The sequence below is a fragment of the Aureobasidium subglaciale genome (assembly GCF_000721755.1).
Source record: "Aureobasidium subglaciale EXF-2481 unplaced genomic scaffold scaffold_7, whole genome shotgun sequence".
Classification (NCBI taxonomy): Eukaryota; Fungi; Ascomycota; class Dothideomycetes; order Dothideales; family Saccotheciaceae; genus Aureobasidium; species Aureobasidium subglaciale.
In genome coordinates, this window is record NW_013566988.1 from 430,763 (window position 1) to 458,224 (window position 27,462).

At 49.2% G+C, this 27,462-nt stretch overlaps 8 protein-coding genes across 8 annotated transcripts; 6 read left to right on the forward strand and 2 right to left on the reverse strand.

Moving 5' to 3' along the window:
- Positions 1–2,122: 2,122 nt before the first annotated feature.
- On the forward strand, positions 2,123–3,173 carry AUEXF2481DRAFT_640253 (uncharacterized protein). Its single transcript, XM_013489678.1, has 3 exons — positions 2,123–2,127; positions 2,234–2,496; positions 2,557–3,173. Exons 2-3 carry the CDS (start codon positions 2,429–2,431, stop codon positions 3,008–3,010), a joined length of 522 nt encoding a protein of 173 aa, XP_013345132.1. The 5' UTR covers positions 2,123–2,127; positions 2,234–2,428; the 3' UTR covers positions 3,011–3,173.
- A 1,240-nt stretch (positions 3,174–4,413) lies between these two features.
- On the reverse strand, positions 4,414–5,097 carry AUEXF2481DRAFT_3965 (uncharacterized protein; the record flags this gene model as incomplete). The annotated part of the gene is made up of 3 exons (XM_013489362.1): positions 4,414–4,725; positions 4,775–4,897; positions 4,945–5,097. The coding sequence occupies 3 exons, from the start codon at positions 5,095–5,097 to the stop codon at positions 4,414–4,416; spliced, it is 588 nt and encodes a 195-aa protein (XP_013344816.1).
- A 251-nt stretch (positions 5,098–5,348) lies between these two features.
- On the forward strand, positions 5,349–8,572 carry AUEXF2481DRAFT_639986 (uncharacterized protein). Its single transcript, XM_013489679.1, has 2 exons — positions 5,349–5,613; positions 5,673–8,572. The coding sequence occupies exons 1-2, from the start codon at positions 5,470–5,472 to the stop codon at positions 8,274–8,276; spliced, it is 2,748 nt and encodes a 915-aa protein (XP_013345133.1). The 5' UTR covers positions 5,349–5,469; the 3' UTR covers positions 8,277–8,572.
- A 2,521-nt stretch (positions 8,573–11,093) lies between these two features.
- Positions 11,094–11,802, forward strand: AUEXF2481DRAFT_28419 (uncharacterized protein; the record flags this gene model as incomplete). The annotated part of the gene is made up of 3 exons (XM_013489439.1): positions 11,094–11,264; positions 11,317–11,651; positions 11,709–11,802. The coding sequence occupies 3 exons, from the start codon at positions 11,094–11,096 to the stop codon at positions 11,800–11,802; spliced, it is 600 nt and encodes a 199-aa protein (XP_013344893.1).
- A 553-nt stretch (positions 11,803–12,355) lies between these two features.
- On the forward strand, positions 12,356–14,462 carry AUEXF2481DRAFT_38742 (uncharacterized protein). The gene has a single exon (XM_013489506.1). The coding sequence runs from the start codon at positions 12,576–12,578 to the stop codon at positions 14,316–14,318; it is 1,743 nt and encodes a 580-aa protein (XP_013344960.1). The 5' UTR covers positions 12,356–12,575; the 3' UTR covers positions 14,319–14,462.
- A 2,976-nt stretch (positions 14,463–17,438) lies between these two features.
- AUEXF2481DRAFT_46645 (uncharacterized protein) lies at positions 17,439–18,518 on the reverse strand (the record flags this gene model as incomplete). Its single annotated transcript, XM_013489562.1, has 3 exons — positions 17,439–17,590; positions 17,666–17,884; positions 17,942–18,518. The coding sequence occupies 3 exons, from the start codon at positions 18,516–18,518 to the stop codon at positions 17,439–17,441; spliced, it is 948 nt and encodes a 315-aa protein (XP_013345016.1).
- A 398-nt stretch (positions 18,519–18,916) lies between these two features.
- Positions 18,917–21,597, forward strand: AUEXF2481DRAFT_87871 (uncharacterized protein). Its single transcript, XM_013489626.1, has 2 exons — positions 18,917–19,328; positions 19,385–21,597. Exons 1-2 carry the CDS (start codon positions 19,125–19,127, stop codon positions 21,194–21,196), a joined length of 2,016 nt encoding a protein of 671 aa, XP_013345080.1. The 5' UTR covers positions 18,917–19,124; the 3' UTR covers positions 21,197–21,597.
- Positions 21,598–21,915: 318 nt separating this feature from the next.
- AUEXF2481DRAFT_46647 (uncharacterized protein) lies at positions 21,916–23,696 on the forward strand (the record flags this gene model as incomplete). Its single annotated transcript, XM_013489563.1, has 2 exons — positions 21,916–21,953; positions 22,013–23,696. The coding sequence occupies 2 exons, from the start codon at positions 21,916–21,918 to the stop codon at positions 23,694–23,696; spliced, it is 1,722 nt and encodes a 573-aa protein (XP_013345017.1).
- Between the last annotated feature and the right edge of the window lie 3,766 nt (positions 23,697–27,462).

Consider the following 27,462-nt stretch of genomic DNA (forward strand, 5'->3'; position numbering starts at 1 on the left):
CTCCCTGCTTGCTTGGAACTCGAGCGCTTCTGGAGTTGCCCACGTTTTGTGAACGCCTGCCAAGCGTGCCAAAGGCTTGTCTTGCATAACAAGCCTTTTGGCTCGCCTTGGCCCTAGGCGTTATCGGCAAGTCATCGTGGCGGCAACATGCTTTTTGCAAGACCGCAATCTGGATTTTGATTTCTGGAACACCGAACAGCGTTATTGAACGTGGCTTGTCCGACGAGCTGGACAACACACTCACAGCACGAATGGAAAGCTGAAGCGGCATTCGTTTGGCATCACACTCCTAACCGAGCAGCGTCCGAGAGATGAGGTTTACGCGGCCTCAGGGAGCACCGCAACGCTTCTCCTGCAAATCCACAGGATCGCGTTTCTCGCTCGAAAGCCTACTTGCTCGCTAACCTGAGGAATTTGGTTTGAGTTTTGCTAAGCTCATTATTGCCGTTGTCAGAACGTGCATACCACGGCTGATCGGCTCCACTCAACTCTCACTCTCCATTCCAGAAAACACGCGAGCCCTTCCGTGTTCCCAAAGGTCTTGCGCAAACAAAACTTGACACTACTCGTCTTCCTTCTGTCATGCTTCGAAACGACTCGATCGATTGAGATCTGTTCAGCGCCAACGCCGCCAAGATCATTTGATGCCCTTGGCCTTGCCGCGCATTACGTAGGGCAAGAAAGAGCACGATCCTCTGGTGGCCTTACCTGCTCATTCCCATACTCGATAACATTCGACGTCCTGCCATGGTAACGTGATTACGATGTTCTTGGCTTCAATATACGAGTCGATGTCGAGTTGTTCGATGCTCCAAGTCGCTTACCATCTGGGAAATATGTGAGATGCCTACACGATCCAGCTTGACCACAGCTCTATCACCGACCGCTGTTTTGAGGATCAATTCGGTGATATGGAAGAGCAACATCTCATCGTTGCACACATCACTGTCACTCTTTGCGTAAAAGGGATAACTTCCATGCTTACAGCATAAAGAAACGACTCTTCTGGAGATACATTGACCACAGCCATGTTCAGCTCAATCCCGCTCGCTGGCAAATTATCGCCGGAGGTCTTGACAGAGACCCACACGTGAATATCTAGGACAGCATGTGAGTATGGGCGAAGGAATCACATGATTTACACCCGATGCAGCAGTCGTACAACTGACGTCTTTCACTGCTGCTCTATATAAAGGCCGCAACGCTCTTTGAAGACTCCCCATCGTTGCCCTCGGTGTTACAATGTCGTGCTCTGTACGAATCTGGATGTGGACGCTGTTCGACCTTTTGCATCTCGACCTGTCAGGCCCAGAAGCACTTGAACGAGACCACTGGGTCTGTGACTTCGTATGCCGACTTGATCTTATACGCCCCTGCGTTTAGCTCGTGTCTATGAAGATGCTGGATCCAAAATTCGCGTCAGTGACCTTCCTCCTTTTCCGAGTGCCTCAAGTCACGATCATGTCATCTGTTCTCGTCTAAGAAGAGACGGCTGCGCGAGAGACATGTCCATCAATTCATGGTCTGCGAAGCAGATAAGTTTTTCACGAGAATGTAAGAAGACAAGTCCTCTTGCCTTCTACGTTCCTTCGTGTCATACAACTTTGTCACTCGTCTCGTTTCACCAGGGTACATCCGGGTCGCTCGATAACTTGATGCAGCTACTCATTAAGATATAGATTCTGCTCGTTGAGGCAGGTCGCACTCTTATCGAGATATAGATTCTGCTCGTTGAGGCAGGTCGCACTCTTATCGAGATATTCTCTATGCTCAGCCATGCTCAACATTGGCATGTATGGTATATTTGTGCATCAGGAAAATCAGACACTAGCTGATGAACATCTAGCTGGCTTTTCCGATGCTTTGATATTTATTACCTCTCTCTTCTTCGCGCTTCAACTGTAGTGGTGCAGCACTCATAAATGATTCCAAATAAGTGAGATTGTTCCGAGAGAATGATCAGCCTCTGACACCACAGTTGCCATCATGTTCAAGGCGATGAACGCTGGCGACGGAGAGATGTCCAGGCCTTCGAACAAACCAGTGTTTATTCGAAACGATGAGCCTGGCGGTGAGAATATGGTCTGCAGCCCAGAGCAGAACGCCAGATCTGTGACTCCGCACCTCGTTCGTCACTTCTACTCCCTCGTCTTCTCCTCCAAGCTATACAAGATTCGGCCTCGATGACATGAATCTTCACGACTCCGTACTGACATCTTATTGAATCAAGTAGAGCAGACCAAAAGATCAACATCTGCCAGCTTTGCGACTTCCTCCCTCAGGGCGAAGTTGGCTCTTCCGAGGTTTGTCACAAACAACATGGTCAAAGAAGAATCCAGGCACGCTAGAGTGTAGATAATATACACGCTTTTGGCAATGGTAGATAAGACAAGAGACATACGCATGTCTCAAAGCTCATCTTTACCTGATGAGTCTTGCATATCGATTTCGCTCATGGCACACAAACTCCATGATCTTGAAACTAAGTGTCATGGGGTACCTTGGCAAATCTGCCTTGGAAAATAGGCTATCATGAGGCTAACTCTTCTTGCCAAGTTTCCCTACGACAATAAAGGGTACTACGAGCGAAAGACATCTTCAGACTCCCGTCCAACTGATATCCATCCACGCTTTTCTCGAACGCCAAAGTCTTGTAGGAAACTCAACAGTCTTCGTGGCCATGTTACATGTTACTCGAGACAAGAGCCAGCGACCTCTCAGTCGGTCTTCCGCGAGACAAAACGCACTCTCAAACTCTCATGGCTCGATATCGAAGAGGGCATTCCCCTCGCCATCGCTCATCGCAAAATGTGGAAATCAGACAGCCTCATTTCAAGGATACATACGTTTTTTCCAAGCAGGCTTTGTTGCTAGGGGTGGGAGTATCAGGTCTATAACTCTGTTGCGACATGGAGACAGGATTCAAGGATATGTATCACAAACCTGTCTGTCTCTTCTCCCCCCCACCTTGAGACTTCGGTCAGATACCAGATACCAGATTAAGATATGACAGAAGACATGGTACGCCAAATGGTTGTTGAGGTCGCTCTGGTTATGCGCCATTTGTCCGTGATGCTTGGACTGGTCCAGTGTGAGATAGAGAGTCTTATGTACCAACGTGTTTAACCGCTTTTTGTGCAACATCAATCAGTTCTCGGTGCTGTTGAATTGCTCGTATGGGCTACTTGAGTAGTATCTCACGCTACGTTATCAGCAATTCGATTTACATTGCGCAAAGATCAAATTTTTTTCAAATACACCAGGGGATATCAAGAGGCTCATATCAGTGTACAACCATGTGTGTAGCTTGTCGACGATGACTTCAGAATACTAGATATGTTCAAAGACAAATTGTTGAAGCATTTGTTAGGGTACTCACCAATACTCACTACCTCAGTAGCAGCAACCGAAGACACCACACCCACGTTCAGGGAGAACATTTGTCACCTAGAATCATCTCATTCACTAGTACTCACTTTTACCTTTACCGAGACCATCAATCACCGGGTCCATGGTGCTCGTTATCACTCACTCGCAGAGCTAGTGTCAGCCAAGGCCGGTAGGTGAAAAGCAGAGTCATTGACCGAATGCCGTTGGTCTGATCGCTGAGTCACAAAGTTAAAAGTGTATGATTGAGTCCACCTCGGCTGGCGCGAAGACTGAATGAAGGGGTGGATAGATCAACGGTCTGTTGTTGAGTGTAGTCTTTATTGGTAAAGTGGAAGCATCGAGTTCGGACTTTATAGCTCTGGAAGAAACCTCGAAAAGGCTAGATGCGATGGAGATTCGCAGAGATTGAATGGCCGTTGGATTTGCGAGTAAATGGAGAGGGATTGTTTGAACAAGGCCGTCGTTGGCAGGAAGGCATGATGAGCTGTTAGTTAATTGTCATAATCTTGCCACTATCGATGGACAGTTCGTGCACAGTGGCTGGCAGTCAGATACCGTTACACGATGCGTGGGGAAAAAGCTTGTTGATACTGTGTGATATGGTCCGGGCTAGTAGTGGAAGAAGAGTTGCAAGTGATTGTCAGGCGAGGTTTGAGGTATCTGTCTTCATAGCTAAGGGAGACATTGGAGCGCGAGTGTTGCGCAGATCTCATATCCGCTTCCTCAGCCCACTCGTAGAGCGCACCCAACGGATCTTGCAACAAACGTGCGATCTCGACGGCTGCCTGCATCCGAAGACCGCATCTTGGTGCTTCTGTCGACTCCGAAAGTGGACTCGGACGTCGTTGACCGGACGACTACCATTGGAAAGCCAGCGGTTCATCTCGATTGAGGAGTGGCTCACATCAGCATGGTTTGAGCATCGTGATGCGGCAAATCGTGGCACTCGACTGACGGGCGAGTACGGGCTCCACCTGCTCAGAGATAGTATGTTGTGATAAAAACGAGGTTTAGGCACGTCGTTCATGAACCTTTGAGGGCCATGACGCCGAGAATAGATGTTTCAAGCTCCTTGATCTCAGAAACTGGTGAGGTAGTACCATTCGCAGCACCCTTTTTGGCTTGTACATTGAGCTTGTAGATCTTGCGGAGCCTCGCTTGATCGGCTAGATCAGCAAGGATTGCATCTGATACCTCGACTTGCTCGCCGTCAATGTTTTCTTGTAGATGTTTGCTGACAGACTCTGCGGCGATGTTTGAGCCAGACAAGACTTTGATAGCCAGGACATGTTGTGTTGTGTCTGAAATACCAAAGCGGCGAAACGATTCGGCAATCTGCAAAACTTAGTATCTGTATGAGCTTGACAGAAAGTGGAATATTCACGTTGTTGTTGGGTGAGAAAGAAAAGACAATTTCAGAGTGGACGTTGTGGCTCTTCATACGCTTGCTTGAAAAATCATTTATACCTCTGAATGAGGCAGCAAGAAAGTGCCTGCGAGACAGAACCTGAAAGAATGAGCACAATCCAATTGATGTTGCCAAAAGCAACTTACGACAGAGGCATCAAGAAAAGCATATTCAAAGTCGGCGTTGCCAGCCAGAAGCTGCTGACGGAGGAAAGTAGCGTTCTTCACATCCTTGAACAGCCCAACGCAAAGAGGGTATTGCGGAAGGTGAGGAAGAGCGATGGTCTCAAGTGTAGACATTTTGAGACTGAGGAGGATAAATTGTTATACGACTGCTTAGTGAACGATTTGGTGATATCGGGAAAGAGTGACGGAGTCTTGAGGTCAGTGCGTCATCACGTGCGGCACTCGGCTGGCACGCGTTCTTGAATATCTCAGTTGGTAGAGGAGAAAATTGCATGTCATCTGCGGGAGGCGATAACATCGTAATCCAAGACTGACGAGAGCACACGGCCATCAGCGACAACAAATTTGCCCGACATTGCAAGATTTGGATTGCTCGAGTTCATCGAGTTCGTTGAGTTGGACTGCTTCAGCTTTTGCAAACCACGGCTTGTACCGCGTCCATCTTGCTCACGGCGAATACCGTGTCAGTCTTGGGAGCAGTGAGGCATGAGCAGCAAACGGCCATCTGAAGGCAGCCCCGAGGGCACGCCAGGCAAGCAAGCAAAGTCGGAGAATGGCGACTTTTCTCGCTCAGTGCGCAAGAAGTTGACGACGACGTCTCGGACTGGTCAAGCTTGCGACCGATGCAAGGTCAGACATGCCCATCATCGTCTTCCTGTGCCACGGCATCTCGCTAACGGTATGCGCAGGTCCGAAAGATACGATGTGATGCGCGTCCAGGAGGATGCTCGCCATGCATGGCCAACAACCTCGAGTGCAAGACGACGGACCGCATCACCGGGCGCGCCACGTCACGAGGCCATACCGAACACATAGAAGGAGAGAACATGGCCCTCAAGCAGCACATCAACGACTTGCGCCAGCAGCTGATCGACTCGGGCCTGGATCCTCGTCCGGCGCCCATCATGCCGCTCGACTTCAATGGTGGTGGTGGTCAGCCCGCCTACGCCTGGCCTCAGCAGATGTTTGACCTCTCGTCCATCCTCGGTGCCGAAACCCATCTCGACCTGTCCAAGCCTCGTGCCCGTAGCACCGCCGCCCTGCCCGACTATCGCAACGCTTCTCTCGGCGACAACTACCTCGGCATCTCGGGCGCAAACGAATGGCTGTCTCCCATCAAAGGCACGTCAGTCGCTCTCTTCGGCATGGAGCTGGACCTCGTCGACTTTGTGACAAACGACAACGACGAAGCCTTTTCGCCCACCTCGTACGAGAACTTTCTCAGCATCGCCTTCAAGTCGTCGCAGGAACGTCCACCTCCTCCGTCATTCCCGTCGTACCGCGAGTGCAAGGCTCTCTGCGAGTGGTACTTCATCTCGGTCAACTGTCATGCGCCAATTGTCCACAAGCCCGACGTTCTGGACATGGTCGACCGTCTCAACTCGGACGAAGTCTATCAGCCAGACATCAGTGAGACTGTCCAACTACACATGATCATCGCCATGATGTTGTTCCAGTCCTCGGTCAGGAACAGCCGTCCTACCCAATGGGCCGACCACTACCGTTATGCTGCCAGCTTCCTTCCCGATCTGATGGCCAAGCGTACCCTGCCTAACATTCAGGCCATCGCTCTGATCTGTCTGCATCTGAGGAACTTTACAAAGCCAGGTGCTGCCTGGTTCATGTCCACCTTGACCCTCAACTTGTGCGCAGAGATGGGTCTGCACAGATCTGTCAGCGCTTGGGGCAAGTCGAGCCCCGAGTTCAGCGAGCATGAAGTCGAGATGCGCAAGCGTGTCTTCTGGAGTGTCTTGGTCATTCACACGTCCATTAGCAACAAGCTTGGTCGACCTTTGGCCATGCGCCTCGAAGACTTTGACGTAGAGTTTCCCAAGGCTCTCGATGACAACACTGGTACTGAGGCAACTTGTATCGACGAATGGCACAAGTGTTCGTACCGTGTCGCATGCCACAACTTCAAGTGGGTGTTACTGGTCATCCAGGTGCAGACTTCCATCTACTCGGTCCGCGCTCCGCCTCATTCGTACGAGCTCACCATTCAGAAGCTCGAGCGCGATCTTGATTACTTCTTGAAGAGCATTCCTATCGAGCTCTCTGGTGGTCCCGAGACCGCTCAAGACGATAGAGCTTGCTCATTGTATCTGCAATTCGGTGCTCAGGAGCTGAATTTGCTCGTCCACCACCCGGCCGTATGCCGCACTCAAAACACCGATGTCAACAACAAGAACCTGGATGTATGCTTGGACGCTAGTGCGAAGTTGCTGCATATTGCCCAGAGCATGCGCGCGCTAAGAGCCCTCGACACCACCTGGCTCAATGCGACCGTGTGGCTTTCTGCCATGTTCGTCACACTTTTCGCATACAACCAGCGCAAGGACCACATCACATCCTCTGATCTTAACAACCTCAAGGATACCATGGAGCAGTGGTTAAGCATCATCGGTGATATTGGTCAGTTGATGGGTAGTGGTGCTAAGCTGCAAAATGCTGTTCGCCATATCGTCAACGCTTCTATTGATAACATCCATCGTCACCTTGCAGCTAAGACTGCAAGTGCTGCTGTCGCATCTGCAAACATTGCTCGCTCATCACCAGCACTTATCGATGGTCAGCAGGATGGTGTCAATGGTTACAACGCTCCTGCAGGCTATGCTCCAGCATATGTCCCTGCTGATCCCAATGGCGCACCTCCTACTGATGCCTCTGCCGGCGCGTCATACCTTGGTCCTGATGACAATGGTCTACAAGCACAACAACCATACCAGACCAACGGCTTTGCATACCCGGACCCATCCGGTGGCTCCGCTCCCGCCTACCCTGCATTCGTAGACAACAGCGCGTACACCAACGGCGACGACATCAAGTCTGAGCTCACCGCGCAACTTGCCGCCCACAATGCTGGTCACGCCCTTCACCAAACCACTCACAGCCACCCTCAAAACGTGCCTCAACAAATGGCTCCTCACGACCAAACCACCCAAAACCTCTTCCAAGCCTTCACCTCTCCTTCCCCCAACACATCCTACGCCTCACCCACCAACACCGCCACCACAACAGCCGTCATGACACCCCAAAATCCACCTCAGCAAATGATGATGGGACCAGTTGCCTGGCGCCATTTCACTCACGATATGCTCGGCATTATGGGAACTGGATACCCTGGCTTCGACGTGCAGAATGCTAATGCGCTGTTGGCTTTGGGTCAGAAACCTCCTGGTGTTGACGCTAGTAGTGTTATGCCTGGAGATGGTAATGGGATTGTGCCACTGATTGGAGAGGGACTTTGGCCGTTGACGACGTATGGGCCTGTGAGCAGTAGTGCTGGGTATTGACAATGATAGATGACGAGTGAAATTGCTCGTCTTTTGTCATGAGCTTTAGGAGAGTGTGTTGATGGGATTTGTTTGCTATGCGAAGGCGTTGATGGATGGGCTCGGCGTCGACGGAGGGGAGGGAGGTAATGGGTTGCTTTTTACTTGTGCAGTTTCTATTCTTGCGTCTCCTCATTTCGCCGTTTTTCAATTGCTTTTTTTTCGCTTTTGCTGAGCACATGATCATAACCGGAAAATGTCTCTCTACTTCATCTCTCATTCTCTCCTCTTGATGTCACTTTTCGCACACGATATCGAGAAGGAGAAAATTTTATTCTCTGATGAGTGACAATTTCCCCCCCGAGACTTGTCCATGAGTTGTCCATGAGTAAAGGTACTTGCGCTTGTAGACCGTTTTGATATAAAAGCAGCCGCTCGTGACTCCAGTGGTCATGGTCATGCTTATTTTCGCAAAAACATGAGCTAGCGGGTGGCCAAACTTTTCCAGTGTCCCCGATCACGATGGGACTTTGGTTACTTTTGGGTTTGGCTGTTGAACGCGACAAGAGGCTGGGAGGTTGGAAGAAAGGCAGGGTTTTTGTGCAGTCTATTTTAGTCTAGTAGTTTCTCCTCGTATTCAGACAACCTTTTACAAATGCGATAGAGTTGAGGGTAAAGCATGTAAGAACTGGATATGTGTAGATAGCTGGAGCATGGTACATTTACCCATTGCTTTTTCCTTGCGATATACAATGGGGGGTGAATTCGAGGAGGGATGTAAGCGATACAGGCTACTACCCTAGACGAATAAGAGATAAGCTGCATAATTCGCTTTCTTTTTTCTTTCATGATTTGAGCGTATTTCTGTTCTTCTTTTTTCCAACCCAAAAGTGGTGACTTTTGTACAAATGTCGCCCCCATCTGAAAGCTTAATTGTTGTCACTTTTGACTCCATTGTTAATCTTTTCATTCTGGATGTCTGCGGTTACATCTCAAGTCTTGGGTGGAAATGTCTGGTTAGACTGATTGTATACCAAGCCTATTCCGTACGACGTCATAGTTACAGAAAGGAGTGGGAAATGGCACGGATTGGATCATCCGAGGACAACCATGCTGGATGGTACCAGATATGATGGAGAGTCTTGTTAGTCTATGTTCGATCATCTGGACGCGGGAGAGAAAGAAAACACACAGGTCAGTGACCTTGTCTTCGACTGTTCGACTTCATGTCTTGCCTTGATGGTCTCAGGGGTGATTGTGGTATGTAATTATGAGATACAGTCGTGTACAGAAGTATCGCTGACCTGTTATTTTCTCTTCACTGAGAGATGGTGGTAGGAGGCTGTCGTCAGCAGTCACAGCGAAACTGATCCAAGGCCATGCGGCGGTACTGGAAGGTGGTAGTAGCAGGTTGTCGCCGGTGTTCATAGCAGAGATGGCCTGAAACGATGTGGCGGCATTAGGAGATTGTAGTGGGAGGTCGTCGTTGGCTAGTGATAAAGGCTGTGCACATTTGCCTGATGCTCTTAACAGGCGTTCTACCATCTGAGTTAATTGGAGTTTTCGAGAGTATCTTCATGTCGAGTTGTGGCAGATAGTTGACAAGCCAGTGTAATCTCAACCTCGATAAAGAGATTGGCTAATTGAGGACCTGTGCTTATACATATTCAGAGTATCCAGGGCGCCAATTCGCGAATCAACAGGACAATCGTGGTAGGCCGATGTTGTCATGGACTCTATCATGCACTTGTTATGCTTACTCATCTTCTTTGTTCCGTGTCTCCCGACTCGAGACTAAGACCACTGGATGAGTAGTTCTTCTCCTCCGCGTTGGATCTTACTAGCACTCCCGCCATTAGCAGCACTTCCACTATCGATTCTTGATGCCATCACTCGAATAAATCGCATCTGTGTTGCGTCAGTAATTTTTTGGTTTTTGGTAAGAGGGTAATTCCACCAACATCCATGTCAAGTACCACATCAGCTTTCATCCCCAATCACATAGGAGTGCCAGTATGAAATGGTCAAAGATAGTCTGAATCTCGTCTATGCCCAATAAGTGGTCTTTGGGCCAGTGTGGTCAATTCAACAAAGATCGAAATATTCTACCAGGGTGACCCGAACCGCATCTCTCAACCTTTGGTCAACAAAAGTCGCCTAATAACATTGGAGACACAATCATTGGATGGGATGACATCCATCGAGCGATGATCCATATCCAATCTTGGGCCGGGTAGTGTCGTAAGCAGTCTCGAGAAACCTCGAGGAAGGGACGTCCGACGAGCGCCTCGACGGGGATGTGGTTGCGAAACATCCACTCGTCAACAAGCTTTCGCCACAACTAGCTTGAACATCTACAATGAGCTATCGACATGGGTTGAGCGTGTCCAGATCGTGTAAAAGCCTGTTGTTTGATTGTCGCAAGCAGAGCATCTCGACCATATTTACGCGCCGTGCCAAGACGCGCTCTTATTGGAGGGTACAGCGTCAACTGAAGAGAGACAGCGTGTTCCACCTTGCCAGACGGGATGAGCGAAAATAGCAGATAACAAAGACCATTGCCTGAGCTTTTGTTGAGATCCAGTGGGCTGTGTAGTGTGTGAGTCAATACTTAAGACCGCGGATATGCTGCCATTGTGTTTGCCAGACAATTCATCAACCACAACACTTCTGATCTCTTTGCTTCTGCTTCTTGTTTGCAATATTAGTTTTGTGCTTTCTGCATTCTTACCGGATCTTTCTTGTTTGCGATATTTCGAATTTCCTCATCTTCGATCAGTTACATCTTTAGGCCGGCCCTTTTGCATCCTTACTTTTCAGACATCAATTTCCATCGAGATGCCTATTCCAAGCTACGGTGCTCTTCCTCTCAGCGAGACCTTTCTCTGTGTCAGAGGGTTGAGTCTGGTCGCAATGGTCGGTATTGTCGGTCTGACTGCAAACTTTGTTGCTGCTATCAATGGCAGTGGTATCGAACCCCCGAGAGAGATTGTCGGTACATTGAGCGTCGTAAGTGTCTCCTCTTCATGTCGCAGCTGGCATCAAATACTGACTTAGGCAGACTTGCATCGCAACTCTATACACCTTGATTAGCATCCCGTTTTACATGGCTCAAGCGAACTTGGGCCTCTTCATCATGACAGCCATTGACAGTCTTCTTCTTCTTGCCTTCGTCGTTGTTTCTGTTACCCTCGGCAAGCCACTCAGTCTGCTCAACTGCTTCGCTATCGCCAATACCGATGGAAAGACCGATGCTGCAGGCGCCGCCTACTGGTTGCTGAGTCTTGTACAAAACATGAAGCAGGGAGGCAGCGTTGGACTGTATGTATGGGCTGGCACGACCAGAGTCAATTGTCTCGAAACAAAGGCAATCTGGGGATTGTGCATTGCGCTTTGGTGAGTCCTTACATATTTGCTAGTCATTAACGTCCTGGCTAACATCGCGTGCGACAGCATTCTGTTCTCCTGCTCGTGCATTCTGCTGCCGACTTTGTGGTTCAAGAGCAAGAGAGCTGGTCTGCTTCCCAAAAAGATGGAAGCTGCCTGAATGTCTTGTCGAAAAGTCGACCGGAGATGTGAATCTCAGCATCGAAGTTGCGCGAAGGGCTAGACCCTCGTATATGCTTCGTGAAAAATCTGTTGCGACGGCATGGGTCGTTGTATCGGAGACGGGCGCTTTGCGCGGAGATGTGATTTCCTCTCATTTGTTTGCATTTTTCCTTCCTCCGTCTTCTCTTTCGGCATAGAAAGGTGTCTACTTCACAGTCGTTTCCATCATTCTTGCGTTGTGGCGGACCAATGTGGATAGCCATAAAACAGATAGGCGAAGATCCAAGACAACTCCTAATAGATATCACGAATTGCCTTGATTGTAAAGAATTACAAAAGCTCCACGAATTTCTATCGAGTCAACTGTGCAAGCTTCGGCGTGATCCGAGCGTCATGATTGGCCAACTCCGGCGTCGAGATGGGAAACTGCTTCTTATCGTGCCCTATCCATTCGTAGAACCACAGCTGTGGGTTATCATGCAGGATTATTGCCCAGTTCTTTCCCGAAAAATTTCTTCTCTCTCAGCCTCGAGATATCTCATAAACATGTAGTTGCCTCAGTGAATTTTACTAAACATCCCTCGACTTTCAACTTCCCATTCGGTCACGATCATCCTCAATCATCATCATACGCTACTAAACTGACTCGTCAAACATTGGCGACTTGATCGCGTGCCTGATCCTTTGCGGGGAAAGAACCATTTGCGAGCAAAATTACGTCAGCGTATACAACTGTTGTAGACTTATTCAGATTTGACGAAAGTCGAAAACATGTCGCTGTTCGAACGAAGAAGCAGCATGGAGACATTACGAGACCACTGGAGCACGACTACACCAAATGACCTGACCGCGAGATCATCTTCACCTACTGGTTCTGAGCGCCGCAAGTTGAGCTTCAATCCTGTAGGCAGCTGGGCTCCCGAGGTTGCTCACGAGGTACCTATTGCCGCTTTTGAGGTCAGCAAGATCAAGGGAATAGTACAAGTTGCTGTCGCTTGTGTTTACTGCCTTTTTGCTGCCGGTGTGGTCTTTGGATATGCTGCCATCAAGCCAGTCTTGATCGAACAAGGTGTTTATGCTGAGAGATGCACGCCAAAGGAGATTGAGGAAGGTGTGTGGGTATGCTACGAGCAAGAGTTGAGACTCAACTTGATGTTCACCGTCGCCGCTGTCAGCACGAATGTTTGCGCCTTGCCTGTTGGAACAATTCTGGATCGTTACGGTCCCAAGGTTGCTGGTATCATCGGCTGCTTTCTTCTTGCCATTGGCTCAACCCTTCTGGCCTTCGCTTGGGATGCTCGCGAAAGTGTCGATCTCTGGATACCTGGATACTTCTTCCTCGCTCTGGGTGGACCTTTCATCTTCATTTCCAGCTTCCAGCTTTCAAACACTTTCCCGAAGCATTCAGGCACAATCTTGGCACTACTGACTGGGGCTTTTGATACCAGCTCTGCCGTATTCCTGGTATATCGCCTCATCTTTCAATCGACTGATGGAAGTTTTACTACCAAGAAGTTCTTTTTGATCTATCTTGCCGTACCTGCATTGATCCTCGTCGCTCAGATTTTCCTGATGCCCTCCAACAGCTACAAGACTGTCGGCGAATTGGTTCAGCAAGCCGAAGACCCGTCTGCAGACTCAGACTCGGATCATGAGATCAGCGACGAACAACGTGCATTGCTTCGTCAGGAGCGTCGCGAGTCTGTAGTTAGCGAGATTACCGAGCTGCTAGGTAGCAAGGGTGCCGAGGAACAGCAGGCTCAACAGCAACAAGTCGAAGCCACGAGTGGCGTCTGGGGAGCTTTGCATGGAAGACCTGCACTGAAGCAGATCATGACACCCTGGTTCATTCTCATCGCTCTATTCACCATCGTCCAGATGACCAGGATCAACTACTTTGTCGCCACTATCCGAACCCAGTACTCTTACCTCGTTGGTCCTGGGCAAGCAGAGAACATCAACGCTTTCTTCGATATTGCCCTTCCTCTTGGCGGTGTCGTCGCTGTACCATTTATCGGATTGGTCCTCGATCACACAAGCACAGTCTTCACTCTTGCTCTTCTAGTCACAATTGCAACTGCCATCGGTGTTCTTGGTGTCATTCCCAACACTGCCTCTGCATACGGCAACATCATTCTCTTTGTCATCTACCGCCCTCTTTATTACACAGCCGTTTCAGACTACTCTGCCAAAGTCTTTGGTTTTGCCACTTTTGGCAAAGTCTATGGTCTCATCATCTGTCTCGCTGGTCTGTTCAATTTCTCAGCTCAAGGGCTGGATGCGCTGACCCATCATGCATTCAATAACAACCCTGTTCCTGTAAATATCATCTTGTTGTCGACTGCATTCGTTGTCGGTGTGCTGCTGGTTCTGTACGTCTGGTATCAGTCCAGACATATCGAGAGAGAGGAGCTTGAAGAAGAGGCCGAAGAAGCTAGAGAGACTTTGATGCCTGGTGCCGATGTGGACAATACGATGAGGGAGCATGGTCACCAGACATATGGCACAGCATAAGTGTTTAGGCCAGTCTGTTAGTACAAAGGGAAACCAAGCAGCGCAAAATCGGTGATGGAATTTGGAGAGAAAAGAAAAGAAAAGGATAAAAAGATATTCTGATACTCGGTTGTTAATTTGTATATTTCATCCCATTCTTCAAACCTATCTCTTCTCTATCTTACTGACTGCTCAAGTATCCTGACCCCAAGCTTGACGCTACTCAACATTGATGACTTCATAGCCGAAAGGTGGCACTCAAAATGTCTGATGCAGCGCACAATAGAATCTAACGCCGAGCAACGACATTGAGAGTCAAAAGACCGTACATTCTCTAATTCTGAAAGAGTCAGGTTAGCAACACAATCTCTAGCCACAAACCACACCCTAAAGAGACCTGATTTCACGCACGATAATATCCAAACTCTCTGCACGATAACAGAAGCCAGCAGTGCAGGCTTACCTCTCGCTCTAAGAACGCCAGGTCAATAACGCAGACGTGCTCTAGTTACTCCCACTACCTCCCGAGACACATGATGCGCGTTATTGACCTGGTTGTTGCTTTCTCTTGTCGCTGGCTCAGTATTTCTCTGATCATGAGAAGACGTGCTGCCGGAGGGACATATAATGGTTCGTTTCTGGCTGCACTTAAATGGAAAGAGACCGAGATGCTCTGGTTAATTGGACCTGCTGGTCTGAGAAGCTTCAACAGAGGTCGGAGGGTTCAATCACGGCCAGATTTTGGTTGCTTTATGGTTTGTGAGCTATCAATTGAAATTTTTGAGGTGGTCCAAGGCGAATAATCACTCCAATCCTGATGAGGTTCTACGAAATCTTACTCTTCCGAAGTGTACGCTGACTGGAATAGAGAGGAATGTTTGATTAGCTTAGTCATCCTCCTGAACTTCCTGTGACCGCAAAGTAGTGTAAGCTTACGTCTTGCTAAGTGATGCAACATCATGATGATGATGAGACCAAAGACAACGGTGAAAGAGACTACCAGGTCCACGACTCTAAACTCCAGCCCGAGAGTCACTAGCGGAGAAAAGACTTGTGACAATGTGAGATCACGAAGCAGAGAGAGGGAAACTAGAGTAGTATCACAGGCCTCAGAGACATCGTCACGTACGGTGTCGAGAAAGAAACTGCAAGCCACTTTCTGCCATCAACCCCCAACCACTGCGTCGACAATGGTGATCCCTATGGCTCGGCCCAACAGTAGAAGGAAGTGCTTTGTATAGCTACAATTTAAAAAAAACCTACAATGGGCCATCGTCGAGGTTGGAAAGCATAATTGCGGCAATGGCAAGAGGCTCTTTATCATGGATCCGAGTGTTAAAGATAAGGAACTCAAGCACGCCGATGCTGTTACAACCAGCTTCAAGAAAATAAGGGTTACCTGTTCACAAAGGAAGTGTGTCAAGGTATTCTACAACGCGGCACCTCACATAACGGAGGTTTGGATCGGGGGAAACGGTACAGGCAAGATCGAGACAGATAGTTGTAAGACGTTGCAACAAAGAACCGGCAGAAGAGGGAGAACCTCAGGTCTATGACACCGTGTGCATCTCTGTCAACTTCTGCATCCAGAAGCTTGATTTCAGGCACTCCACGTTTGAAGGCGTGCAGGAGATTGCAGCATTATAGACCTACTCATCTCATGTATCCTACCACATCCGCACTGTCTGCTTGAGATGTGCGGGACGGTATAACCTGCCTAAGCACATTGGTAACGACAAAGGTGGTGAGTGCTTGTAAGAAGTCTACTTTGCCATTCTTCTTATTATACTTGTTTCCAAGTTCTGTCTTTAAGCTAAGTCTACGCATCCGTTCCTAGTTAATTCGATATAAAAGACCATACTTCTGCTTGATGTTCCACAAAACCATACTACCGTTTATCTGAATAGAACCAGATAGTCATTAACAAAGCTAGATGTAAGCAAAATATCACAAAAGTTGAACAAGGACAAAAAGAGAGTGCAAAGTGTGCAAATGACTATAAGTAGAAACGTTACGTTAGAGTAGTAAAGATCAACAATTGCCAGAGAATCTTACTACCTACATTCACAAAGTACTCAAGACACGAGTGCCTTTGCAACAAGTCTCGAAATCTGCCAATTGAAACCTCGAACCCGACAAGTAACGAAACGCTACGGGTCACTGTCTCCTTCCCACGTATCCCGAACACTCGAGGGTCAAGATTGTCAGGACACTAGATCGTGGGCCCCATGAATATGGTTCATCGACCCGAAGCGTTTCTCGACCTTTGTTGCTTTTATCCCGCAGATTAACAAATAGGGCGACGATTGAGCTAATGTAGCGGGGAGGAGGGAAGTTCCCCAATGTTGCCGTCCAGGTGCTGTACTTACTTTGGCAAACCCACGATGCTACACAAATTTATACTACTTTGCTATTACAGCTATCTAGTCATGTCAGGGTAATAGATATCTAGGACAACTTATCGCATAGAAGATATTCGTGGAGTCTGAGACGCTATTCCTGGATACACGGTCATTATATTTCATGGCAGGGAGTAGGAAGCAGGAAGAAAGAAGATGTAGCTCGCCACTATCAAGAACTGTGGATGAAGGAAGATTGATGTAATGCAGAGTCTTATTCATCACCTAAAGCACTCAAGTCGAGATGCACAAGATCAAACCATCTCCCCCACTGTCCTTTCCAACCCTCGAAATAACTCTGACGTACTGCAGAGAGATTGTCCCTACTCAAAGCGATAAGAGGAGAGACAGACAGATGCACGTCATTGATGGCGATTGAGGTCACGACAGCTGTAGACTGTGATCTCTGGAAATACATGTTGGGGATGAGTCACAACACGCAGAAGCAAGGATGAGGATGGGTACATGAAGTTGAAAATGATTTCTTTGCATTCATTGCGCATTGTCAGCTGTATACCTGCCGGCGATCGACTTTCTTCATTTCCACAGTCGTGCCATGCCTGATCTTCCTCGTAAAATGCATGGAGTAGGTCTATTATACAAGGCGCATTCAGAAATTCAGCGCAATGTTCCGCGACTTGACAGATGATGTGGAAGCAGCTACTGTGCTGCTTATTGAGGCCGAGTCGCTGGTTGTGTCATTGGCGCCGTCGTGATTTGGTCTGTGGTCGCATGTTGCAGTCTATGCGGTCTGATCCACAGCCATGGTGTCGGCATCGTCGTCGACAGCTTCAATGCGACAGGCCGAAGGCACGGCGGCTTCCTTGTCGATCATCTGGCGTGATACGGATACGATATTGTCTTCGAGCAGATCTTGGCCGAGAGTTTCGATGTCTGGAACGTGTTGTTAGTAGGCAATAAAGCAAAGGAGATGATGATGATGATGATGATGATGATGATGCAACATACGCTTCTTGGGATCGACCTTGCCGACATATCTCGTACGTAGTTGATCCTTAGTCAACTCGGTCTCCTCCTTGACACGCTTCTCATAACCCTCTGCCAAGCTGACGAGCTTGTTCAGCTTCTCCAATGTGCGATCACCCTCGGACTTGAAGTCGGGCATTTCCAAAGCCTCTGTCCAGACGCTCTTGTGCAGGTTCATGAGCATAGCTTCCTCACCACCGACTTGGCTTGAGCCTCCAGCGGTCGTTGATGCGCCGTTTCCAGAGGCACCACCACGACCCTTGAGATAGCCAACGGCGATGCTGTAGTAGTGACGGTTGAGACCATGGATCAAGGCTTGAATAGAGGGCTTGTTGAGGTGACCAACGTTGGAGGTAGTCTGGCGAGGCTCTTGACCAAGCATTAGAGTCTGGGGGTTGATGAGGCGGAAGGCGTCGATGACGACTTTGCCCTTGACGGATTGGATGGGATCGATGACGACGGCGACGGCGCGAGGGGTGAGTTGTTCGAAGGACTGTTGTGTGTTGATATCGACGCTTGACAACCAGCAGCCGAAACCAGGATGTGAGTGGTACCAGCCGACGACAGTCTCCGGGCGACCAGTCTGACGCAGCATGTCCATCATCTTTGTTTGGAAGACGGGGTCAACAGCCTCGACCGAAACACCAGTACCGCTCTGGGGCATGGCAAAGACATCGACGACGCGGACCGTGTAGTCGTCGACAAACTCGCCCAGCATCAGACCCATGACTTCCATGGGTACACCAGCCCTTCCATGGCGCAGCATCTTGAGGAGGGCGAGGGATGAGATGTAGACGGTTTCGGAGTTGTCGACGACGTTGCCGTCCTGTTGCATGCCACCACTGCTTCCCATGCCTTGGGCGGCTGCCAGCATTCGTGAAAGTCGGTCCATGATGATGTTGTGAGGCTTTGTGTACTTTCTTCCTTCTCTTGTATGATGCGCAGGTGAGAGATGTGCGCTGGGGGCCGTGTCGAGTGAGGGGATGAATGTGCGGCGACAGGGAGATGGATTTGTTGTAGAGAAGCACAGGTGAATGCAGCTACGACGGCGACTCTGTAGATGATGATGCACCAAAGCTACAAGCTCCGACCGCCGACCGCCGACCGCCGACGCTCGCGCCTTCCTGACGAGTGAAGTGTTTGAATTGTTTGCACTTTCTCGTTGGAAGAAGTGTTTGGACTGTTTGCACCTTCCCTTGGAAACAGTCGACAGCTTCTCGACGAGCAGTTTGCATGGTTTGCAGCTTCCCCGAAGCTTGGGACTCGCGACTCGCGAAAGAGGCATCATCTCTAAAAGGCCATACCATTCATACCAGCTCAATCGCCTCGCTCCTGTTCAAGTCAAATCTACTCCGCGCACTCTCACACCTCTGAAGCCCATTCTTCCATAGCACAAAACAACTCGCGACAGCATACTTCACTTCCCATCACAGCTGTCGCAATGGCCAACTCGGCCCAGTATGGCCCTCCTCTGGACCCTCCTCGCGCCTCGAATGGTGCTCAGCCCAAAAAGGTCGCCTACTTCTACGACTCGGATGTCGGCAACTACGCCTACAATGCTGGCCATCCCATGAAGCCTCATCGTATCCGAATGGCCCACAGTCTTATCATGAACTACGGCCTGTACAAAAAGATGGAGATTTACGTGCGTCGACCTCTGTCTTGTCGCATCGTTCCCACCCCAGGCTAATCATCATCTAGAGAGCCAAGCCTGCTTCCAAGTACGAAATGACCCAATTCCACACCGACGAGTACGTCGAATTCCTATCAAAAGTCACTCCCGACAACATGGACAGCTACGCGAAAGAGCAAGGAAAATACAACGTCGGTGATGATTGTCCAGTCTTTGACGGTCTCTTCGAGTATTGCGGCATTAGTGCTGGCGGCAGTATGGAAGGTGCTGCTCGTCTCAATCGTCAAAAGTGCGACGTCGCCGTCAACTGGGCTGGAGGTCTGCATCACGCAAAGAAGAGTGAAGCTTCCGGTTTCTGTTACATCAACGATATCGTCCTCGGAATCATCGAATTGCTCAGATTCAAGTCACGCGTTCTCTACATCGACATTGACGTCCATCACGGTGATGGTGTCGAAGAAGCCTTCTACTCTACCGATCGCGTCATGACCTGCTCTTTCCACAAGTACGGAGAGTACTTCCCTGGTACTGGTGAACTCCGCGACATTGGTGTTGGTAACGGCAAAAACTACGCCGTCAACTTCCCCCTTCGCGACGGCATGGACGATGTCGCATACAAGAGTGTCTTCGAGCCCATCATTGCTAAGATCATGGAGTTCTTCCGTCCCGATGCTGTAGTCCTACAATGTGGTGGTGACTCTCTGAGCGGTGATCGTCTTGGCTGCTTCAACTTGTCCATGCGCGGTCACGCCAACTGCGTCAAGTACGTCAAGAGCTTCAACTTGCCTACTCTGGTCCTCGGTGGTGGTGGCTATACTATGCGTAATGTCGCCCGCACGTGGGCCTACGAAACAGGTCAGCTGGTTGGTCAGGAGATGGGTCCAGAGCTCCCTTATACCGACTACTACGAATACTACTCCCCCGACTTCGAACTTGACGTTCGTCCATCCAACATGGATAACGCCAACAGTCCGGAATATCTCGAAAAGATCAAGCTTCAAGTCTTTGAGAATCTGTCACGCACTAGATTCGCCCCCAGTGTTCAAATGACCGACGTTCCTCGCTCACCGCTTGTCGTACAACCCAACGAGAATGATCCCGATAACGAGGGTGACACTGAAGATCTGGATGAACGTGAGCAGCGTCTCGACGATAAGGACGACGATGAGAATCCTGACTCTCGTTACACCGAACGCAAGTGGGACGCTCGTATTGAGCGTGATGACGAGTTTGAAGAGTCCGACGATGAGGACATGAACGAGCTTCTAGGCGTCAAGAAGCAGCCCGGTCAGGAATCTCGCCGTCCAAGAATCACCGATCACAAGAACCCATACGCAGACACCGCCGAGGGCTCGCTTGCAGCGTCAGGTGCTGCCACACCAATTGACAACACACTACCGCCAGCAGCTGCCCAAGCTGATCAAATGGTTGTTGACAGAGCTCAAGCTGCTAACGCTGCTGTTGGGGATGCCATCATGGCTGCCAAGGCTGCTGAGGATCCTCACGCCGTGCAACCTGCTCTGGGTGAGGAAGTTGCTAGCAATGGAACACAAAGAGCCCGATCGCCCCCCAAGCCTGCCTCGACAACTGCACAAGCAACAGTAGCTGAGCCTGAAGATGTCGAGATGGAAGACGATGATGTCGTTGAGCCCCCGACAAATGCACCCAACGCGAACAACACACAAGCAGGTGCCGGACCAACTGCAACTCCTCCACCAGAAGTACCTGCCGCCGAGCCGACCGTATCAGCTTCTGAAGACGTCGAGATGGGCGACGGTACTGCGGAAGCCGAAGCGAAAGAAGAGGGTCGGCAAGAACGAAACGCACAAGACGTCGAAGGCGAGATGAAGCGTGAGGGCGAGGCTGGCGGTATAAATTAGGAGCATCTCACATTACCAGCTTCACCTGCCGCATCTCGCTCAGGCCTGGATTACCTTTCTTATGCATGTTCTTACGCTTTGAAGGATATGGTACCTCGTAGCCCCTCATCGTCACCTCAACCTCGTCCCCGCCGCTCAATATTCTCACCAGCGTGGTGGGACGAGAATGTTCGGGACTGATCACTGCTGGAGTAAAAGGCGTTGGGAACATATCGATTTTTGGAACAGCAAGGAGTTTTGCTGGGGTTGCACTTTTGCTGAAAAGTGGTTGATATAAGGGGTTGGAGTGCAATTATTATGCATTCCAAATGTTACGAGTAGACTACGATTGATACGTAGACATGTTTTATCACGTTCAATTTTGCTTGCACTGTATGGCTCAAGGGCCTCTTGCTTTCGGCCATACTGTAGAGATTCATCCTGCTCGATGTGGAAGCTGCAGCCGTAATCGCAGACTATGCCGAATTTAGCAGCTGTAGCCGGTATCAGCGTGCAACCCCGCCTTCCTGATAACCTTTCGGGCAACTCGGGCAAGGAGTATAAGAGTTGCTTGTGTCCTCCTACTTTATTCTCACTTCTCTCATCGCATCTCTGGACCAGTCTGTACTTCTGATTCGACTTCATCAGGTTTCTCTTACCAGGCGTGTAGTCGCTGTCAGTATCTGGAAGTTCTTATCAGCAATACAATCAGGCCAGTCTAAGAGCTGGATTAACTTAACATGTGGCCCTTTGGAGGTTCTCAACATAGGCAGATCTGGTAAGTCCAGTTTCCTGAGCAGAAGGGTAGAATAGAAGATTGACAGCATCTTTACCTAGCCGACGAAAGCAAGATGAACGAGCCTCTCGTATAGCAAATCTTCCTTCATCTTATCAAGGTCCGCTCTCATCCTCGGAGCGCTCTATCTTGGATGCACCCATTGATGAACTCGTCCAAAATGTTCAGAGCTCCTCTCAATCACCCACTGATATCCTCCGCGCCTATGGCAAAGCTGCTGTCAAGGCCCAGGCAGCCACGAATTGTGTCACGGAGATCATGTTCCCGCAGGCCGAAACCTGGATCTCTGATGGTAGTATCAATCTCAAAGGTCCTCTGGCCGGTATTCCTGTGAGCTTGAAGGATTCCATCATCGTGGGAGGTTGGGATGCCAGTGTTGGATACTCTGGTAAATGCTTCAAACCTCATGGGAAAGATGGTGCAATGGTGAGACTACTCAAAGATGCTGGTGCGGTACCATTTGTCAAGACCGCTCTTCCGATTACCCTGCTATCTTTTGAGAGTACGAATGATGTTTGGGGGAGATGCACGAATCCTCATAACAAGAACTACTCTCCAGGCGGCAGTACGGGTGGTGAAGGCGCACTTCTGGCTTTCGGTGGCTCGAGGATCGGTATCGGAAGTGATGTCGCTGGTAGTGTCAGAGCTCCTGCACATTTCAGTGGATGCTTCTCACTGAGATGCAGCACAGGAAGATGGCCAAAATACGGTGTTGACACTTCTATGCCTGGTCAAGAAGGTATCCCTAGTGTTTTCTCGCCCATGACGAGGACACTTGGAGATTTGGTATACTTTACGAAGAGTTTGATCGAGATGATGCCGTGGAAGTATGATCAGAGTGTTCATCCTTTGGCCTGGAGACAGAATGTATACGACGACTTCAAGGACAAGAAGAAGTTGAGAGTCGGTGTACTCAGGACTGATGGCGTTGTCGATCCTTCTCCTGCTTGTGCGAGAGCACTTCAGACGACCGTCGATGCGCTGGAACAACAAGGTCATGAGTGTTTCGACCTTACTTTGCCCACCGCACCCTATGCACCCCTCGACGCTCTGGCCATCGCTTCACAACTTCTCAATGCAGAAGGTACGCGAACCTATACTGGTTTCTTCTCCCGCGGCGAAACAAACGATGCAGGAGCCACTCAACTGTCTTTTTGGATGAACCTTCCTTCCCCTCTCCGCTGGCTCTATGTCAAATACCTTCGCTATATCCGTGGCGATGCTGTTTGGTCTCGTCTCTTGGAGTCACTTCATGAGAAATCGGCATACGAAAACTGGCAATTGGTATATCAACGCGAGAGCTTCAAGAACGTATGGTTTGACTGGTGGACTTCGCTTTCCTCAGCATCGGGTGCGGAAGTTGATATCCTACTGACACCTCCAAACGCAACACCAGCAGTTCCTCACGATGGTATGCGCGATGCCATAGCCTCTTGTGGTTATACTTTCCTCTTCAACCTGTTAGACTACACTTGTGGCATTATTCCCGTCACTAAGGTGGATGGTGCCAAGGATGCTTTGACCAAGGATTTTGTAGTCAATAACAATGGGGTTGCAAGGGGTGCGTTTATGCATTATGATGCTAAGAAGATGGAGGGGTTACCTGTTGGTGTACAAGTTGTAGGGAGGAGGTTGGAGGAGGAGAAAGTGCTTGCTGTCATGGAAAGAGTTGAGAGTGCTTTGAGAGATGCGGGGAGTGTGTATGACTTGTTGGAGGTGCCTTAGTCATGATAGTTTGTAGGTGATTTTCTTTCCTCTTCTGCTCATCAAGATATCGTCAACGCCACCTTTTTCCTTTCTTGTTTTTTTTTAATCTCAAAGTCGTGCTAATTTGTAGCAAGAGAATTATTCTTCCTCAGCGCCTTTTATCTCTTCTTAGTGTCTTTGTTCTCTTTCTCTTCATTCCTACTTACCTTTTACCTGGCTGGGTCAGCCATCACAACTCAGTTTTGCGTGTACGGTCACTCGAGATTTGAACCTCTTCACTCTCCAACCCACGTAAGAGTATGATCGATCTTTGACGTCAGCTTTTGAGCTCATCACTCAACAAAGGAGAAGAAGGCCAAAGCTATCATTGTTCACGGGGGAAGCATCAATCGAGAGCAATGTGTGAAAAATCAGTACGGGTTTTCCGAAGCTTTGTCATTGGCTCTTGCGATCGCTGCAGTCATCAAAGTAGAGATGCTTACAGCGTAGGAAATAGAAAAAGTGGTCTACTGAACTTTTTGCCAAAGTAGCGTGGAGACTGCGCGAAGGATTTCGGTGTTTGCTTGCTTTGCTTTGGCTTTTTCCGAGAAAAGCAGTGTCAAATAGCTGTGTTTGCGCAAATTTCACTTTTTGCTTTTATCCGGTTTGTGCGGTCTAGATTGCTTGGACATTTCTTTGACTGCTAGGGCTTTGCTGGAATGATCTTGTCAGATTCTAGGGTGTAGTGGAGGGGTAAGAAGAGGGTATATAAGACTGCTGTCCTGATCGAGGAGCTGGTATCTGTTCTCTTGGGAATTCACTACTTTCTTGATCTGTATCCTGCGCCTCTTCTATATTCATCTGGATTATTGGAGAGAAATGAGTTGCTGTTGCTCGAAGCTGGTTCTTGGTCTGTGGATTGAAAAATCGCTGGAGAGCTTGTCTATTTTTCGAGGTCTGCTGCCAGACTTTGAGGATGTCACTGGACTCCATGGCGATTGCTCTTTGCTCTGCATACGAATGGGGTGTATCTCTCGGACTCACGTTGGCTTTGCTCAACAACCAGATAAGTTGTCCGCGCTCAAGTTGCTTCCTAGGATCTGGAAGTAGAAAGTCACTGGAAAGCTTTCCCCATCGTCGAGGTGTGCTCTTCACACACTGCGAGGTTTTTAATATCAAAAGTCTACTATTCAGGAGCTTGTATTGATCACTCTTTACTTTATATACGTCTGGGGTATATCCCTAGCACTCTCCTTGGCTTCTCAACAACGAGATAAGCTGCCACCGCCCACAGCTGCGTCCCGGTCTCTGGAAGCATGGGAATACTGGAGTGCTTTCCCGCCATTGGGGTGCTTTTCTTCTCTAGACAATACGAGGCTTTTTACAACCCTGTCGGCTTGCGCAATGCAACTCGAATCAAATCATCCAAGCACTCAGATCCAATCTGAAGACATCGATGCATCTTCTCCAAAGGCCGGAAGCAGCTTTTATTCTGAGTGTTGGTCTTTGCGTCTACCATTGTCATCTTTCGTGTCAAGCACCAAAGCCATGGCAAAGGTAAAATCACCTTACGCTCCCAGTCTATATAGGCTCTTGAGTCTTCAGACTTTTCCGACTGCAAGGAGATCCTCTCGAGATGTGTTCAACCAAATGCTTCGACATTGGTCATGATCGTGGAAAATCATCAGCGTCCCGCCAACGACAAAATCAAGCTTTGCTGTGTGGTTTTGGAAACGGCAATAACACTAAACGCACTTATGATTTGCAGAACGTCTCGCCAATGAACTCCAAAGCGTTTGTGTGTTTTTAGCTTGTTTTGCTTCTCGTGAAGATGAAATCTGCATTCATTGGTCTTGGTGTCTCGTAAGATTCCAGCGCGTGGACCTAGTGTCGTGGTATCTTGGACGCTATATAGCGCTGGGTCTACTTACTTGGCCGTGTGAGACATCAAGTCACTGCTTATGTCAAGCCATTATCAGGAGCCACATGAACGATGCCGACTTCAAGTTCCCTGGTCGCAAACGCCTGCTTGGATATGCATACACGACTTTTGGACATTATATCTTCGCGTCGCCGAATGCTTCTCATCACCATTGCTGGACTCATTGAGCCTGCTGGCTTCTTAGTCCTCACTGGAGATGCAGAAACCCTTGCTTTCTCAAAGTCTGCTTCACGACTCGCACCCGTTTCACTCGGTCGCTCGTCGCATATCGATCTTGATATCACTGCGGACGCAGACCCCATCCAAGCTTTCGCGTTTGACATCTGTTCACTAATGGCGTACGACTTGACCTTTTGCCCTCAACATGTCAATATCCTCGACTTCACACCTAATTCACTCATGATCTGCGACTTCACATATCTGTTATATATATAGTTGGTCTTGCAGGCCACGTAACGACTCACGAGCCAGCTTCCCAGGAGCATTTGAAGCTGTCACCGCTCAAGACTGTCGCCACTCAAGGCTGCTTCCTGCGCTTCCGGCGATGGGACTTCTGGAGTGCTTTCCCATGAGAGACTCCTCGAGTACTTTCCCATGAGGAAAATGTGCTTTGGAGCTCACAAGTCGAACAAGCCAGAACCCTACGACGGCAGTGGATATATCTTCCTTCGTACGTCCTCTGCGAAACTGACTGTGGATCGCGCTTTCCAAACATCATCATCGCCCTGAGTTGACGGGTTCGGATTCTTACCCGAGATCGCACACCGCGTCAAGCGAAGACGCCTTGAAATAAAAAAGGCACCGGTCAGCAAGAATTTCCTGCCAGTAACATCAAGTACATTGCAGCTTCTCAAAGGTCGCAACAGTGGTAAAGGTCAGGTTCCAGGGAAACCTTCCTTCGTTGCTAGACTCGAAAATTGCGTCGTAGCACGGCCTCGAACACGAGTATCAATGATCTCATGTATTTTTGGGCCTTGTCAAAGCAGTTTGAATCTTTGTCGATTGGCTCTCAGCGGCTTTGTCAAGGGCACGAGTGAGCCTGCATCGGCAAGCTGAAGATACCACGGCACATGCGGGTCACAATCAACACGCTTTCTCTTTGGGGCATGATCAAGTGACCTCCGTTCTGTTGTATTCTGGAGGTACAGCAAACTTGTGCATTTCCGGATGTGGATCCACATCCCACGAGAGATCTCACGCCTATGTTCAGATCTGAAGGAGAACCTAGAGCTGTCAGCTCGCTGGGATGGCTTGACCTCGAGAGGGATTTCCATGTCTTGCCCGCTCGCTACTCAGTTTGTCGACTACAACCTCATGTTCTACTTAAATATGGGTCGTCCATGCCCTAGACATCAAACTGCTGCGACCAAGACATCTGTCTTAGATAGCAGAGGCAATTTGCTGTGATTATTCTAACGCTGCCATTGTGTCACCCATCAATGAGCGCATGGTCTCTCGCGCCATTCACCGGAACCATCTCCAAGCATCCGGCGCCGACGGCACACCTTCTTCCAATGCCTGAGACCCTACCATCGCGGGAGTTGAACATTTCTTTACGTCATGATAATGCACCAATCACGTCTAACAGAACAGAAAGAGCCTGCTAGGGTTGCTATACCGACCGATATCTCCTCGCCTGCTCCTGGCACATCATCCAGCGCGTACCCGCATCATAGGCGTCAATCTCCGTCGAGATTTCATGTTGCTACAGCCATGGCATGAACCGGATCCAATTTGGCCATTGCAGTCCGCTGCTCATGAAACTAAGAAACACTGACCTCTACGACGGCGATCATGGTTCGCTCGGAAAGCTCTTTATTCAATACTGACGAAGTTCACCTTACCCTCTGGACCCTGTTGGAA